Source organism: Cebidichthys violaceus, unplaced genomic scaffold, assembly GCF_023349555.1.
Source record: "Cebidichthys violaceus isolate CVI_PGR_0920_01 unplaced genomic scaffold, fCebVio1.0.p SCAF_53, whole genome shotgun sequence".
Taxonomy (NCBI): Eukaryota; Metazoa; Chordata; class Actinopteri; order Perciformes; family Stichaeidae; genus Cebidichthys; species Cebidichthys violaceus.
Genome location: NW_027176739.1, coordinates 1525591 through 1537894, shown reverse-complemented (window position 1 = coordinate 1537894; position 12304 = coordinate 1525591). Strand labels below are relative to the sequence as shown.

Below are 12304 nucleotides of genomic sequence, written 5' to 3'. Positions count from 1 at the left end.
GTATCACATATCGGAGCGGTACCGGACCAAAACAGGGTTCAGTTTTCTGCCTTTTTTTGTCCTCACAGCGAGATAGTAGAACTTCTGATTAATTGATGATATCACAATCTGGCCTGCGTTGATCCTGCACCGGTGGTCTAAACTGGCCCGTTCGCAGACGGACAGAGTAGTGGATGCAGTTATCAGCAGAGGAACGGCTGTTGATCCCCGATGCACGCATCACTGGGAGGGGTGACGTCGGACCGATGCACGGGTCTCAGGGTATTTAAGGCAACGCGTAGGCCTCGACCACAGGTCAAGTTCATGTGATCACAAGAGTGTTTCTGGTTCACAGAGAGATGTGTGTGCTTTCACTACCACACAGACGTCTGAGGGAGAAGAATTAGAAGGTAGAAGTGAAAGCGGAATGGGTCGGAGACGGGAAGTGAAGAGGAGGAAGAAGCAACGGGATCAAACCAAAACTTCTTTTACTGAAATTAGAAATAAACTTGAAATCTTAAACTTTAAACGTACATTTTAAACTTACCTTGAAACTTAAAGAAACAAAAAAAGGGGATGAGTGCATGAATAGAATTGAGGGAAGATGCTTAAACTTTGAACTCTAATATTTCAACTTAACTTAAAGAAAGAAGAAAATGTCAAAAGTGAAAGCACGAGTGCGTCGAATAGAAAAATGAGGAAAGCTAATAGAAGGATGAAAGATGAGGAGCGATGAGCATTGTTAGAACTAAGAATTAATTTCCCTGTTTACGGTGCAGACAGATGTTTTTTTTTATTGTGTAATATTGTATAAATACTCCAATTTACATATTTATAGGGTATTAGAATAACTCCCGAAGTGATTTAGCAAGTCAGAATTGCCGTTCGTGCAACGGTCCAGGAGCGGCTTCTTTGATTTGTCTTTGTTGTTTTCATTTCACGTTGTCACTGAGCTGCCAGCGGGCATGACACGCCGTCCTGGTGAAGATCACGGAATGGAATTGTGGCAGCTGTTGTGAGGATGAAGACAGCGGTGGTGATGATAATGTGGAGGATAATGATCATGATGAGGAGGAGGAGGAGGAGGAGGAAGGTGGTGATGAGGATCACGGTGCTGCTTGACGTGAGGGCGACGGCAGTGACGGACGGACGGTGATGATGATGATGATGATGATGAGCGAGCGGTGTGATAATGAGCCGTTGAAACGGAGAGCTAAAGGTTGTTCTGTTTTGTTGTTTTGATCACTGACACACTTCACCTTTTCACACAAAGGTCACGACTTCAGCAGGAGAGCGTGTGAATCACTGCGGTGTGTGTGTGTGTGTGAATCACTGCGGTGTGTGTGTGTGTGTGTGTGTGTGTGTGTGTGTGTGTGTGTGTGTGTGTGTGTGTGTGTGTGTGTGTGTGTGTGTGTGTGTGTGTGTGTTAATATGCAAAACACAGAGCTGTTTGTATGTGTGTGATGTGTACAGTGTGTCAGTGGTGCCTCCCTGCCTGATGTGTGTGTGTCGGCCTTATTTTGTGCATCTCTCTATGTGTCTATTAGCTCTTAGAGTATCCAGAGGTTTTTACACTGGCCTGTGTGTGTGTGTGTGTGCGTGTGTGCGTGTGTGTGTGCGTGTGTGTGTATGTGTGTGTATATGAGCCTTTATTGCCTCCCAGTGGGTCGAGCAGAGTTCCTGACCCCATTTCCTGCTGTTGTTGACAGAGAGACATTCAGGCCCCGGGGCTCCAGAGACCAGACTCTGTGCCTGGAGGAGCTTCCTGCCACTGCTGCCTACTACAACCATTTGATTTGTCATTGTTTCGATCGCCCCCGGCTCTCCCCCCCCCCCCCCCCCGGCCCCCTCGCCCTCCTTTACTGTTTTTGGCATCCGTCAAACTCTGATTGGGTCTTTCTGGACCGTGAGCTCAGGACCCGACTGTAGGGGAGAGCCGCAGACACGAGGAGGGGCTTCTACGTGATCCCTGTTGTCATGACAACTGCAGCGTGTCGTCGTTGTGTCACCAAGCCTGTTTGTATGTACAGCATCTTTAAAATAAAAAAAAAAAAAAAAAAAAGCAAAACACACGGGTTTTGGAAAGTTGTATTAACTCAAAGAGAGAACTCACACTCTCTTAGAAACGCAGGCGCCAACAAACATCAACTTTTTTTTTCATTTCCACCTGGAGCAGTTTTCGAGGGTTCTACCCAGAACCCAACATGAAGGGTTAATCCAGAGACGACCCACTGAGAGTCACTTTCCTGAATGTGTGTCACGGGGGTTTCGCCACGCCTCCGCCCCCTTTAGGAGACTAGCGGCGGGTCCCGAGTCTATTAACCCCAAAGAGAGAAGTGAACGTTATTGTGGTGGAAACAGGGTATTTATTTGTGGTTAAGTTTCCTCAAAGTCTACATTATTTTGTCAAGATCCTGAGATGAAAAATCAACGATGTTCAAAGAAAGAAAAATAGGTCATATAGATTGGAATCATGAGGATTATAGTCTCTTAATTAACGTGGTAAATCCTTTAAAGGCTCGTGGTTTAATAAGAATAATAATTGAAGTTTTCATCATCATCGTCGTCGTTGTTTCCAGACCGCGTGACAAACTCTCCACATGTGTCTCTGTGTTTTGTTTCCAGGTCGCTGTCGACCGGCGGCCTTTCCGACAGCGAGCAGGAAGAGGCGGAGAGCGGCGCCCAGCCTCCTCCTCCTCCTCCTCCTCCTCCCGCCCAGCGCCACAGCTGCTACGACCTGGACGACCTGGACGTCGCCTGGCTGGAGCTGGTCAACCACGAGTTCAGACAGATGGGTGAGTGCGAGAGGAAGACTCGCTGCCCCCAAATATCGTAGATGGCGGCCAGCAAGCGCTTAAGGATCCGACATCTTATAGCTTCATTTCTTTTCTTTTTCACACCTGTCTGTTCACAGTCGCATCACTTTTACTACATACCGTACGTTCCATCAAAACTCAACTTCAACATTTCAAAAAGTCTCCAAAGGTCTTTAAAGTGTGGCTTCTGAAACCTGCAGACGGCTCTGATCCTGAAGCTCTCCTCACTCTCTTCCATCGTCACCCTCTCCTCTCCTCTTCCTCTTCTTCTGCAGCTACTGTCGCTTTCTCCCTCCTCTGCTCCGCTACATCCTCCATTTTGCCTCCACGGTGACAACTGCTGACCCCCGAGCATCTCTCCCATCTCTCCCATCCCTCCCATCTCTCCCATCTCTCCCATCTCTCCCATCCCTCCCATCCCTCCCATCCCTCCCATCTCTCCCATCTCTCCCATCTCTCCCATCCCTCCCATCCCTCCCATCCCTCCCATCTCCACCATTTCATTCCATATCTGATCGGCTCCTTTCAGATAGAGCATCGTAATTGTGTTTATAAATCCCCGCCGGGGGTTTCGGGCCTTTTTATTTCTGGGACACATTAAAATCAAAACAAAAACCTTAAGTCAAACAAGCACACACACACGAGCACACACACACACACACACACACACACACACACACACACACACGCACTGGCTCTTCCTGGAGCAGAGAGCGTTTTTTTTCTTCTCCTCATAACCCTCAATGCAAGAACAAACAAACAGACGGTTGATTGGTTCTGCTGGGCGAGGCTGCACGACTCATGATGGGGTGACTCAGCATTTTCTATCTCAGTCCTCCACTTACAGTGTGTGTGTGTGTGTGTGTGTGTGTGTGTGTGTGTGTGTGTGTGTGTGTGTGTGTGTGTTGAGTCGTGACCACATGCACACAATGATAAATGTGCATCTGCGTGTGCGGACAGCCGTCACATGAACAAACACGGAAACACACTCCACAGGGAGATAAATATAAAGTAAATACACTGCAGTGCACACACACACACACACACACACACACACACACACACACATACATTCCCAGATATGTGTGAACGGTGGTGTTGCTTCCCTCCCTCTTGTGTGTGTGTGTGTGTGTGTGTGTGTGTGCGTGTAGTTCATGGTGTAAATGTCAGTGCAGGTTAATATCTAACTCTACTTCCCTCTGCGGCTTCAAAAGTAGCTTCGAAAAAATTCCATTTACAGTTCGACAGTTTCTTTCCTTCAGTTCTTCATTCGGACCAAAGTTTGTGTTCACGGTCAGATTCAAGCCTAAAATATGGAAAATAAAGTTGACTTGTTTTCAGCAGATGTTCACGTTTGAATATCATTTGGAAGTTAAACAGTGTTTTGCTTAAAGCTTCATTTCTTGATGTGAAACTGCAGCTCAGGTTGTAAATGAACGAGATGCTCAAGAACCAGTAAATAAAGTTATTTATTCATTTTTTAAAAAACTTTTTATGGGGAAGGGATTCAGTGACATGAATAACAGATGGAGACACAGCTCCACTTAAAAAAAAAAAAAGACTCTGAATCCTTCAAAGTAAATCAATAAATAATCCTCGACTGCAGAGTCCAGGACGGAGGACGCTTCTTCAGTCTGATTCTGAATTCAAAAATGACTTTTATACTTTCTAAAATCCAGAGATTTCGTCTGAGCAAAAGATTTACACAATAAAAAAATGTCACGCTAGGTTTAATGCCTTGCTGTTACCCATTTTGTCTAATTATTGGAATCTCGTTGCATGTATTGAGATTTTTTTTTTTTTTTTTTACGAGGAAGAAAGCTTGCATTTGCCAGTTAAATCATCGTTTTCATCAACTATTAACCAGCCTTGGAGCAAGGCATTACTTTGAGATGCAAATGGGGGCAGGAACATGAACGCTAATGCCGACACATATTGGCACAGTGAACCGAGCTGTCGGCGAGAAGGGCTCAGTGACACATTTTGGCTTTGATTGCAAATGGGCTTGTAGTGACGGAGCACATGTAGCGTTTCTCTGGTCAACTGCACACACTCCCACGTCCTGCAGCTCATTCTCTGCACACTTCTATCCGAAGAAAGAACGCCTTTTGGCCCCAAAAAAAAACCGCCCCTGGAATTTGGTCAATTTGCTCACTCATTTTGAGCAGCTTTCCATTACTGTTGTCCTTTAACTTTAAGCTGCACTCTGACTTTGAATTGCTCTGTGCTGGCCCCAGTATAACACCCTTTTTAAAGTTTTTGACTTTCTGTCCACACCAGCGCTGCCGGAGCTGGACGAGCTGACGATGGAGTGCGTCCTGGTCGAGCTGGAGAGCGCGTGCGAGGAGAAGATGCGGCAGGCCATCGAGACGGAGGAAGGCCTGGGCATCGAGTACGACGAGGACGTGGTGTGCGACGTCTGCCGCTCGCCAGAGGGAGAGGACGGCAACGAGATGGTCTTCTGCGACAAGTGCAACGTCTGCGTCCATCAGGTCGGATATTAAGCGGCTTATCTCTCTCTTCAAGCGCCCGCGTGCCTGTGTTTGTAAGTAGCACTCATGTAAAGACAGAATCAAGGTTGTTTTCAAAGGCCAGGTTTTGCTGTTGTCCTCGGAGCTGCCTTACATATTCCCCGGGGCTTCATTCATCATCGGCGTGAGAGTGCAGGCGCTGTATCGGTGTCACAAGTGGTACCGTTGACATCTCGAGGCTCGGGGGGGTGGGGGTGGGGGTGTTTGTTACACCGGGACACGGTGTTAATTGCTCCGTCGGCCCCGTCGGCGCTGACCCACCTTCAGTGTCACTGCACTGCCTCTGCTTTCCTGCTGTTGTGACACTGGATGGAAATAGTTACATCCAGCTGCAGATTTACAATTTCACTCTCAATTGGGGGTTAAAAAGCATGAAATAGGAGTGGGATTGTTTCAAAAACGATGGAAAACAGGAGTCATCCCAGTTTCAAAGTGTGGACATTTTTTCGTCTCATGCATGTACTCAAATGAAAAAAAGGTCAGTGTTCGTTATCTCGCTCTTTAGTTCCCCAATTACTGACTTTCAGCCTAAAGATAAACTCAATGCATCACACAATTGACAAACTATTGGGACCAGTTCAGGCTGCAACCTGTTAAAGCTGCATTCTCTCTAGTGTCCACCAGGGGGCGACTCCTCTGGTTGTATAGAAGTCTAGTCTAAAATGACTCTACTTCTCTCTTGATTTATTCCCTCAGTAAACATTGTAAACATGAGTTTATGGTCTCAATCTCTAGTTTACAGTCTTCTTCAATACAGCATGATGTTCATTTAGTACATTATGGAACATTTAGAGTCAAACAGACCAGAAAGCAGGGCTTTAGGGGCGGGGCTACCTTCTGAGTTCGGTTTGTACTTAGCTCCACCCTCTCGTGTCAATCTCGATTGCGGAAAAAAAACGAGATGGCGACGGCCACGATGCCAAACTGAAGGCTTCAAAAACGTCCGTCCACGAACCGATGGCTGACGTCTCTGATGTCCACTTCTTTTGTACTGGAAGTGGACGCTCCACAGGGTACTGACAAACGAGTAACATATATCAAGAGAGGGAAGTAAATGGTTACTCCGAGGGAGCATTCAGTAATGATGAAGCTGATGACTGTTGCTTCCCCGGTAAGGCCGTCTTTCTACCCGTCAGCAGGTTAAAAATGCATTTTTAAATGCTTTTAATGTAGATGAAGTCCTCCGTGTCTCATTTTCTTTGCTTTCAGTCAGTGCAACGTTTTTTTTTTTTTTTTATACCTTTCCATTGTTTTATTAGCTCTTGATGTATTTCCAGCTTTTCGGTCGTATAACATTCGATGCAGCCTTCCTTCTGTAGAGTGAGATGAGTGATTGCGTCCTGAGGCCAGGCTTGAATTTAGCAGCAGTGGGTCCTGAAATCATGTTTTTTTTTTTTCCACCTTGCAATTTTCATTTGGGCCTCGACCAAAAGAGCGCCAGTTTGATTTGACTCGTTAGAAGTGAGATCTGATGCAGACGTTATAGTAACGGAGGAGAAAGAGGCGTTAAGATAAATCATATCTAACGATAAAATCATTCTGCTTCTGACCCGCGGCGCTGGATCCTTTCAAACATAAGTCAGTGTGCTGTTATGTTGGCATGAAAAACGTTCAGGGCGCCCAAATGTGTTGGCGGAAAGGGGAAATGGGTGGAGTGTTGATGATACAATGACCTGCCAACACCGAGTGGTATGTGGAAAATGTCGTGCTTTCCATAAGTCGCTGTAACTCCGGTTGAAAGAAAAGAAAATAAGATGTGGAGGAATTCTTTTTGTGTGTGTGTTATTGGAGCAGCAGTAAGCATAACTTCTGAAGGAGCTGTGAGAGGATTCAGAAGGGAAAAAAGTGAGGAGTTTTGTTGTAATCTGAGGAAATAAGCAGCAGACTGTCATTACTTTTTTTGGGGGTTTAAGATGCAGCAACCGCTGAAAGTATGCTGAAAAGCCATGAAAGCTAAACCATGGGGTGGCTTTGTGGTGCAGCTGGTTGAAATCAAGTCTCTCTGCAGTCTCTCGCTTCTTTATGGAAGTAGTTAAACATTTTTCTTTAAACCGATTTGTTCAAAGTTATACAGAAGCCAGCAGAGGCTGTGTGTGTGTGTGTGTGTGTGTGGGTTTTTTTTGTGCCTGTGGGGAAATTCTAGCCTCCAAAAAGTCACATAACCCGTTTCCCAGTGTCCATGTGTGTGTTCACTGTGTGTCTGCTGGGTTTAATTTCCTGATGGCGTTGGCCTGTGAATGGACTATTATCACTATCTCAGATACGGCAGCTTCATTGCAACACACCTTTTTAACAAAGAAAGATGAAATAACAGAGGCGGTTAGAGTCAACAGTGGCTGTGAGAGATTGCGTTTCCAAAAGCACATTTCCAATTTGCTGCACGTTTATGTTCATAGCGTGCTGAAATGAGCTGAAAGTCAAAAAGAAGACGAAGAATCATGATACCACTCTCATATCTGTCCGCTAAGTATGAAGTTGCTGCTAGCAGCCGGTTAGCTTAGCAAAAAGATTTGAAGCAACTGGGGCAGGGGAGACAACTAGTCTGGCTCTGTCCAAAAGGTACCAAAGCACCTTTTAAAGTGCAGCGATCAACACATTATATCTCACTTGTTAATCTGGGGTGACCGTGGATAAGTGGAGAGCAGGGCTGCCTTTCAATCAGAGGGTCGGAGGTTCGATCCCCGGCTCCTGCTCTACTAGTCTCATGTCAATGTGTCCTTGAGCAAGACACTTAACCCCAAAATGTCTCCCGTAGCTGCGTCTACGGCGTGTAGAGAGATACTGAATTGTAAGTCGCTTTGGATAAAAGCGTCTGCTAAAAATGACTGTACTGTACTGTACAAACCCGACTGGGTGGATTTGGTTAACCTTCAGACAATAGCCTCTTCGTCTTCTGTGCATCGTCCCCTCTGCTAACTTCTCCCCCCCCCCCTGTCGCAGGCGTGTTACGGCATCCTGAAGGTACCCCAGGGGAACTGGCTGTGTCGGACCTGCGCTCTGGGCGTCCAGCCCAAATGTCTGCTCTGCCCCAAGAGAGGGGGGGCCCTCAAGCCCACCCGCAGTGGAACCAAGTGGGTCCACGTCAGCTGTGCCTTATGGATCCCTGAGGTGAGAGTCGAGCAGTGTTTTATATCTGTCCCGGTCGACGCCGGCATACAACGTGAGGCTGTTATTCTATTCATTTTACATTTGCGTGAGTGCATACAGCTGCAGTCGTTGTCAACGTTAGTGTAAAAGCCATCTATCCTGCATTAGATAAGTGGCTACATAAAGCTGAAGTATGTGCTTGGTGTTGAATGTGTGTTGAAACACGTATGGTGCTCTCGGACGAGGCGCCGACACCATGAAAGAAAAAGAGAAAAGAAAAAGCCCCTGAAAGACTGCGTGGTGCATGAGATGCTGTGATAAGAACCCACACACTGCTTATTTAGACTCCTGCACTTGTGTTTTGACTGAGCTTCACTTCCTCCCATCCTCACCTCAAAAGACACTGCAGCATCTCTGAAAACACGCTTTACTGCACACTCTTTACTGCACACTCTTTACTGCTTTACTGCACACTCTTTACTGCACACTCTTTACTGCACACTCTTTACTGCTTTACTGCACACGCTTTACTGCACACTCTTTACTGCTTTACTGCACACTCTTTACTGCACACTCTTTACTGCACACTCTTTACTGCACACTCTTTACTGCTTTACTGCACACTCTTTACTGCACACTCTTTACTGCACACTCTTTACTGCTTTACTGCACACGCTTTACTGCACACTCTTTACTGCTTTACTGCACACTCTTTACTGCACACTCTTTACTGCTTTACTGCACACGCTTTACTGCACACTCTTTACTGCTTTACCGCACACTCTTTACTGCACATGCTTTACTGCACACTCTTTACTGCACACTCTTTACTGCTTTACTGCACACTCTTTACTGCACATGCTTTACTGCACACTCTTTACTGCACACTCTTTACTGCTTTACTGCACACTCTTTACTGCACACTCTTTACTCCACACTCTTTACTGCACACTCTTTACTCCACACTCTTTACTCCACACTCTTTACTGCACACTCTTTACTGCTTTACTGCACACTCTTTACTCCACACGCTTTACTGCACACTCTTTACTGCACACTCTTTACTCCACACTCTTTACTCCACACGCTTTACTGCACACTCTTTACTGCACACTCTTTACTCCACACGCTTTACGGCACACTCTTTACTGCACATTCCACACTCTTTACTGCACACGCTTTACTCCACACGCTTTACTCCACACTCTTTACTGCCCACTTTTTACTGCACACTCTTTACTGCACACTCTTTACTGCACACTCTTTACTGCACACTTTTTACTGCCCACTTTTTACTCCACACTCTTTACTCCACACTCTTTACTGCACACTTTTTACTGCACACTCTTTACTGCACATTCTTTACTCCACACTCTTTACTGCACACGCTTTACTGCTTTACTGCACACTCTTTACTGCACACTCTATACTGCACACTCTTTACTGCACACTCTTTCAGGTACACTGGTTTTCTTTTCACCATTTGAATCAACAGAAACTTTAACCCACCATTCATGTTTCTGAAAAGACTGGACGCAAAAAGAAAAAAGACATTTTAATTTCCGAGGGGGTGAAATAACTTTACTTTTATCCAGTAGAGATATAATTCCAGTTCGGATACAATCGATGCTATTGCAGCAGCTACGCTAACCTCCACCGGAGCCGGCGTTGTTGTTGTTTTTTTAAGAAGGAACAGTGGCTCCTCTGTGTCGTCTCACGCTCGTAGCGGCCAGTAGCTCCTCACAGGACACCGATTGGTCCGGTCGCTTGCTCGCATCACTTGAGGTGGAAAAAGGCCCATGAGCAGTTGTTAACCCCGGTTGCTAAAGCCTCATATTAGCTTCAGCTGAGAGGGTGGAGGATTGCAGCGACCCATAACTCTTTCGATGTACCATGTGAGAGTACTTGAAACAATCCAAAACTACAAGGTTTTTCAGGAAATGTAAAACACTTTAGTCAGTCTGCAAGCAATTTAAATAGATTCACGAGGAACCCGCTCGCCTCGTTTCCACATCGATGTGTCTTGATGATACCTTTTTGGAAGCGCCTCATCTGAAAGCTCCCAAATGGACCTAAAGCAGCCCGCTCTCTTCAGAGGTTTCAGGGAACGGATGTTGCTTCACGCGCCGCACACACCTCTAAACTCTTAAGACAGTCAGTCATGTGTCGGGAACACACTCCACCAGCGGATTCCTCGGTAATGGAGTGACTTTTGGCAGCTCAAACCTTTTACTTCTAATTGCCTTCTGTCACCCTTGATTGGGCTAATTGTTTTCGTTGCTCCGTTCGCTTTTGTTTTCTCTTCCTACCGAGGAGGGAGGGATGAAAGAAGACAAACGGATCATTTGCATGTCTGTGCTTCGTGTGTGTGTGTGTGTGTGTGTGTGTGTGTGTGTGTGTGTGTGTGTGTGTGTGTGTGTGTGTGTGTGTGTGTGTGTGTGTGTGTGTGGGGCGCGCGTGGACTTTTGTGTGTGCTCGCATGATCTAAAGAGGCTTTAATAGCAGACGTCCTCACAAATATATATACACTCACATCTCAACACTGGCTGGTTTTCTACTCAATATGATAGTAGTGGAAATTTTCAGGAAAAAAAAGGCTCTGTGTGTGTGAGTGCCATTCATAGAGAGTGCTGGAGTGTGTGTGTCTGTGTGTTTGTGTGTGTGTGTGTGTGTGTGTGTGTGTGTGTGTGTGTGTGTGTGTGTGTGTGTGTGTGTGAACACACCACCCAGCCTTCAAACGATACAGCCCCCCCGCAGCGCTGTGTGTATCACTGCCGTCAGCCCTCTGCCTTCAACCCCTAGAGAGGGGACCCTCTTTAAACGGCTTCTCACAACACACACGCACACACGCACACACACACACACACACACACACACACACACACACACATGCACAGAGACACGGAGCCCCTCTTTTAAAATGCCTTTTCATTTGACACTTTCCATCCATTTCCAATAGAAGTGATTTCAATTTTTGTCAGTTTTCCATCTAGCGGCTTTGAAACGTGAAGTAATTGGGGCTTGAATCTGCTAATTGGGGAACGAGCGTGTTAAAAGGCCTGCTATGTGCTCACACACACACACACACACACACACACACACACACACACACACACACACACACACACACACACACACACACACACACACACACACACACACACAGTCTCTGAAATCTACAGCCCTGACTTCTTGAGTATCGACAAACCAACTGAAGAGGACAAGGTGGAGGAATTGTGTAAAGTGCAACCTCTCTGATTCAAAGAGTGGAAATCCTTTTTGGCCATCGATCGGTTTTCACACATCGGCGACAGCTGGGGCTTCATTGTCCGAACGCTGCTTTTCTATTGACCTCCTCAATGGAGTGAAAATTGACCTCGGGTCGAGTGCGCTATCCTCCTGTGAATGAGCTGACGAGAGGAGGCGGAAGAAAATCAGATATAATGATATGAGAGAGAGAGAGAGAGAGAGAGAGAGAGAGAGAGAGAGAGAGAGAGATAGGCACGACCTGCGGAAATCAGTCGTCAGCTTGTTAAAGCGAGCGTGAAGGACAAGGAAAAGAGGGCAATGAATGCGAGAACAAGCGCATGTGAAAACGAGGTGGAATGGTGTTTGGAAAGAAAACAGGCAGCGGAGGAAGGAAGGAAGAAATGGCACTTTGGAGACGAGTGCTCTCCACTCTATTCTGCATGGCTGGTTGGCACAGGTCAATGACTTTTTTTTTTGGGGGGAGCCAAAGCTGCTCTGAATAGACCCGCTCAGAGAGAGTGAGTCACAGCCGCCTTTTTTCCCCAAGGAGCCCAGGTGTTCCTGCTCTGGGTCCAAGGGACAGACTTTCTAATTCAAGGGCTCGGCTTTTGAAATTGGAAGACACTGAAGAAGTTATCGTTC

General features: G+C 46.3%; 1 protein-coding gene across 1 annotated transcript in view; it reads left to right on the top strand.

The window, feature by feature from the left end:
- Window positions 1–2521: 2521 nt before the first annotated feature.
- jade2 (jade family PHD finger 2) overlaps window positions 2522–12304 on the top strand; it is a gene marked incomplete at its 5' end in the record, with an annotated part of 71757 nt that continues 61974 nt past the window's right edge. Inside the window, 3 exons of the mRNA XM_068731737.1 lie at window positions 2522–2774; window positions 5076–5287; window positions 8267–8434. Of these exons, the coding sequence (XP_068587838.1) occupies window positions 2522–2774; window positions 5076–5287; window positions 8267–8434 (633 nt within the window). The remainder of the gene's footprint in view (window positions 2775–5075; window positions 5288–8266; window positions 8435–12304) is intronic.